Raw genomic sequence first — 5,677 nt, 5'->3', positions numbered from 1 at the left:
TGTATTTCTTTTGTGTTAGCTTGGGTTGATGTGAATCTTGGGCCAAAGAAATTGTTTGCTGTCTGAAGGCGAAAGTTCCTAATGGTGGTGCATTCAACTAATTTGGAGTTTTGGACCATAATCTTTCTATCTTTTTTTTTTTTTTGAAGAACCATAATTTTACTATTTGGACTTGTAAAAGAACAATAAACTATAGTCTCAAGCATTGTTGTTTTGTTCTAAAAAAAACTACTCCTAGTTGATATTGGCCTGTTTGGTAATTAGCGGAAGCTGATTGGTAGAAGCTGATTTTATTAGCTGGTTTGACTAGCTGGTTGTATTAGCTTGTTTGACTAGCTGATTGTATTAATTTGTTTGTATAAAGTTGTTTGGTAAAATTAGCTGATTAGATATAGCTGTTTTGTTAGTTGAACATATTAAATGACAATTTTAGACATTGACATTTATTTTTAAGGGCATTGACATTGTAAATTAGATTAACTTTTTAGGATAAGAGTGTCATTTGGCAACCATATCTCAATCAACTAATATGAAAAAGCTCTATTTTTTAGCTTTTTACAAATCAGCTTATTTGCCCCAATCAGCTCTTTAAATAAGCTCTTTTTACCAAACAACCAATTTAGATGATTTTTGTAGTCAAACCTCTAATTTGGTCAAATAAGCTCTTTTACTAAATAGGTTTGGAACTTTTTTTTCTTTTTAATATATAAATTTTTTCTCTCATGCGGTCTTGCCAATGGTATTGGCCTTGTTTGGTAGTAAGCTTATTGGGGGTATATTAGCTTATTTGACTAACTTTAGCTGATTGACTAGTCAAACAAGCTAATATAAGTGTTTGGTAGAAAGCTTATTGAAAGAGCTTATTCCACTAAATAAGCTCTTTTTGAAAAAGCTCATTTTAGGAGTTTTTTCAATTAGCTTATTCATTAATTATTGTGAAATGACACTTATAACCTCATTTAATTTAAAATCCTATCTAAACTACCTATCTCACAATTAGCGTATTGGTCATTTCACATACTCAATCACCTTTAAGCTATCAACTATTTACCAAACACTTTTATATAACCAGTTAATACAATAAGTTAGTCAAATCAGTTAATAAAATCAGCTAGTCAAAATCAGCTAACTCAATCAGATTCAGCTTTCAGCTTTCTCCCAAACAGGGCCATTGTCGTAGTTTTCTATTTATTTTTGGATTTCCAAGATATATGTGATTTAATGAATTAAAAATTGTCAAATCATTAAAATTATGATAATTTTGAAAACTGATAACATGAAAGTGAAAACAACTTTTCCTACCATACATTTTAATAAATAGATAACGGAATAAGTTTTACAAGAATACGACTAACATATAATGTAGTTAGACTAGTTACTCTCACTTATTACAATTTGAATTTTACTCGCTTAAAAAGGATAATTTGTCAATAAAACGTAAATAATTTTGATATATATATTTTGAAGTATTTATGTTTAGAAAATTTATTTATTTGTAGGGATCTTTTGATTATCCATCGTTATGACTATTGCGATTGATACGAAACCGAGCGACTTAGCAACTACTCCGTATTTTTTATGTACCGTATATATTTTGTACGCACGAGGTATATTTCGAACTGCTCTAAAGAGTGAATCGGGTCGAATCATTGTATAACCCGACATCAGTAATTCGCACCTCCCTTCTTCATACATTTAATCCAGGTTAGAGTTAGAAAGACCAAAAAAGGGGGAAGAAAACTAGAAAAGCTTTTGCTCGTCTCCGAGCTAAGCTCAAATCTAGGGTTAGGGTTTACGAATCGACCTTCAAAATTCAACAATGGCGAATCGTACGGACCCCTTAGCGAAGAGCATAAGAGGTACAAATCCACAGAATTTGGTCGAAAAGATAGTTCGAACGAAGATCTACCAAAACACCTACTGGAAAGAACAATGCTTCGGTCTTACCGCCGAAACTCTCGTCGACAAAGCTATGGAGCTCGACCATATCGGCGGCACTTATGGCGGTAATCGTAAACCTACTCCGTTCATGTGTCTTGTTATGAAGATGCTCCAAATTCAACCTGAGAAAGATATCGTCGTCGAGTTTATTAAAAATGAAGATTATAAGTAAATCTCGATTCTCTAATTTATTTCGTATTTTTTGCTAATTTGAAGAATTTAAGTGTTTTTTATTTTGATGTTGAAAGGAGATGATAGTTTACATGAATTATGAATTATACTGTTAATTTAGTAGCATGTGATGGTTGATATTTTGTTGCAACTATAAATTTGAATTGTGTTCTGAATTTCTGGGTTAATTTATGGTTAAGTGGATAATTGGGAAAATTTATGGATGCAGGGGGTGTGATGTTAAATTGTTAATGTGTATATGTTCATTTCATGGTTCAATGTTGAGTGTGGTTATTGTAAATGCAGGTATGTTAGGATACTCGGGGCGTTCTATTTACGCCTTACTGGAACGGATTCTGATATCTATTTGTATTTAGAGCCTCTGTACAATGACTATCGGAAGCTGCGGATGAAGAAACCGGATGGGCGTAAGTAATTTGTTGTCCATATGCGTATTAGGTTTCTGCTTACACTATCAGTCTGGGTTTTGGCTAATCTATTTGTTTGGCAACAGAGTTCTTGTTGACTCATGTGGATGAGTTCATAGACGAGCTTCTGACTAAAGACTATTCATGTGACATTGCCATGCCTCGCATCAAGAAAAGGTGACATTCTCTTTACTTGATTGTTTAATTGTGCTAAAATATGATCTGTGCTTGCTGTGTATATGCCAAATTTCCTTCCTTTGATTTTGAAGTTCTTTTGGTTTGTTTGACCCTTATAGTTAACAAGTCCTGAAGTCCTTTACAGTACAGAGATCCTATGTGTTCATTTGTGGTTTCTCATGGTTTGTTGTAGTACCTCTGCTAGTCCCACTTCAACTGACCTTGAGCTCTCTTTTTGAGTAATGAAAGGCTCAATGTATATTTTTAACATGGATAGTAGGCTTTGTCAGTTTATTATTGTTGTTTAGGATGTTACGGACTTATGGAGTACTAGTTTTTGTATATGTGATGCTGATTGAATCCTTGTAATTGTTTTGATCAATTCTAGGTTAACCTAATATTGATTTCCCAATCTTGTGCCCAAATGATGTCGCTGATACACTGCCTAAAATTTTGACAACTAGGAATAAATAATAGTTCTATGTCTTATGGCCTTATGGGTAGTAAGAATGACAAATTCATACTAGAAGAAAGGCTGTGAAACTCATTTTGACAAGGGTTAATTGGTTCTTGATGGCCCATGACTAGTGATGTGGAGCTTCGTTCAGATGTGTTTTGGGGATTCAATTAGATTCAAAAGCTTTCAGCTCTCGTAGTCATTTTTTTTAGAGGTAAGGATAAGGCCCTACCAAGCCAAAACCTCTCATAGGTCAATCTGATTTGGTCTAGCAGGCAAGGCTCCTTAGGAGTTAGGAGTAGGGGTTGGGGTGGGGGAACACGGAGTCCCCTAGTTGGATTTGATCACACAATCTCATGATAGATGCAAATCTTTCCACTAATCCAAGCCTTGCTTGGTTCTTATTAGTGAATAGTAACGGCCTTTTGATGAAGATAATATAAACATATAGCGATTTTATTTTTGAAAGAGAGGGTACATTGAGCTGATTAACAGATGATATAGGCTAACAAGTAACAACTATTTATGTCTGGCAGATCTGATTGTGTAAATTAGTTGAATTTCTTGTCAGAATTTGTAAAATACTTCGTAATATATAATGTACTTGTTGCAACTTACAAAAATGTTGGTGTTTTCAATCTTGTAATTATTCTGTATCTATTATCCAGAGTATATGAATTTATTATGTATTTAAATATCACCGATAACCATTTTGTCTTTAGATCAATTGCGTTTTTATTCCTTAAAAGAAAATTGCTATCTTATGTTGTATGTGTTTGTATATGTTCTGCACTTCGCGTTAGCACATGTCCTGTTTTATTCTCAGAGGTCTTTTGGTTTGTATAGGATAGTACCTAACTCATCAGTTCCTGACGAACAGATGGAATCTTGAGAATGTTGGTGCTCTGGAACCCAGAAGAAGTGCCCTGGAAGATGATTTTGAAGAGGAGGAAGAAAAAGAAGAAGATGAGATGGATGTAGATGTTGATGAACATGAAAAGGTTCAAGTATCCTTCCTCATCTGAATCATCTGTTTCAAATGACTCTTTGTTTATTCCTTTTCTTACTCAGTTGTTTCTGTTACTGTTCAACAGGATTATCGTGGTAGGAGTCCTGTGAGAGATAGGGATAGGAGGCGTGATAGTCACAGATACAGGTTTGTACTTGAGACATTATTCAAGTTGTCTTGTCTCTGACAGACTAGTCATGTTATTCCAATATTTCTTATTACTAGTAAATTTACTCATGCTAAGATTCTCTGTTCGATGCTGCAATATGATGTCTTTTTTAATCAACTTGTTTTAGCTGCAAATTAAAATCATTTTCTTTGCAGCCATCTTAATTTGCATTGTGGAAATATTAGTTTCACTGTAGTATATTACATATTTCTGATGTATCCATCTTTATGGATATTGGAATATTTATGTTGTCCATTTGATATTATTGCATGTAGATTATTTGTGTCCCAAGACTAAATTGTGTCTTGAGTTCCCTATTCTTTTATGCATCATCTTTTTGTGCAACATGTGCTTTACTACTCTCCTGCGGAAGCTGCTCTCCACTTTAAGTCACAACTCACTAATTACACACTAATCACACACTAATCACGAATAAATTAAACTTTGTGGTATCTTCATGGTAATCAATGTCATGCTGAGGTTTAGAGCAGCTTCCAAAAGTAAAACATGATGATCCTGCCAGGTTTCTCTGCATTGGCAGTGTGCAGTTGAGAAGTATGATGGGTCATACATACTTAAAAATGTATTTTTCATCCTCATTTGTCTGGGAAACAAAGATACTACTGTTTTGATCTCTTCTCCAACTGTAATATATGAGTTACAGACTAAAGAATCAGTGATGCTCACAATCTCATTTTTGTTCTTTAGGGATAGGGACTATGACTGTGATTATGATCGTGACTATGATAGAGAACGTGGAAGAGGGCGAGATAGAGACCGAGATAGGGATAGGGACCGGGATAGAGATAGGGACAGGGATAGGGATCGAGACCGAGATCGTTATCGCATCAAAGATGAAAAGGATTATGGCCGTGATAGGGATAGGCGTGACAGGGATCGTGGTAGACGGAGGAGCCGCTCAAGAAGCCGGAGTAGGAGTAAGGATCGTAAGGACCGTGAGGGTGACCGTAAGAGGCATGGTAGGAGTCCCAGCCCTAGAAGGCATGGAGATGAGGATAATGGTGCACGTGAGGAATCAAAGAAGACTAAGAAGAAGAAAGAGAAGGAGAAGGAAAAGAAGGATGATGGCACAGACCATCCTGATCCAGAAATTGCTGAAGCAAACAAGCTTCGAGCTAAACTTGGGTTGAAACCATTAAAGTTATAGATACATATGAGATTGTAAATGTATGTATCCATACTTTCTTTGTCAATGGTTGATTGTAACCCATTTTTCAAATGTTTATACTTGGTATGATTTCTGTTTCAACTGGCTATCATCAATTTATAGTTTTATATACAGAGTATAACCCTGTTTTCGGTCA

At 35.0% G+C, this 5,677-nt stretch overlaps 1 protein-coding gene across 1 annotated transcript; it reads left to right on the top strand.

The window, feature by feature from the left end:
- The first annotated feature begins 1,674 nt into the window (after positions 1-1,674).
- LOC145626535 (uncharacterized) lies at positions 1,675-5,677 on the top strand. Its single transcript, XM_081678983.1, has 6 exons — positions 1,675-2,109; positions 2,419-2,540; positions 2,627-2,717; positions 4,055-4,175; positions 4,269-4,330; positions 5,061-5,677. The coding sequence occupies exons 1-6, from the start codon at positions 1,820-1,822 to the stop codon at positions 5,518-5,520; spliced, it is 1,146 nt and encodes a 381-aa protein (XP_081535109.1). The 5' UTR covers positions 1,675-1,819; the 3' UTR covers positions 5,521-5,677.

The sequence above is a fragment of the Chenopodium album genome, chromosome 4 (genome assembly GCF_948465745.1).
Source record: "Chenopodium album chromosome 4, dcCheAlbu1.1, whole genome shotgun sequence".
NCBI lineage: Eukaryota > Viridiplantae > Streptophyta > Magnoliopsida > Caryophyllales > Amaranthaceae > Chenopodium > Chenopodium album.
The sequence above is the reverse complement of the archived record's forward strand: the minus strand, read 5'-3'. Positions and strand labels throughout refer to the sequence as shown.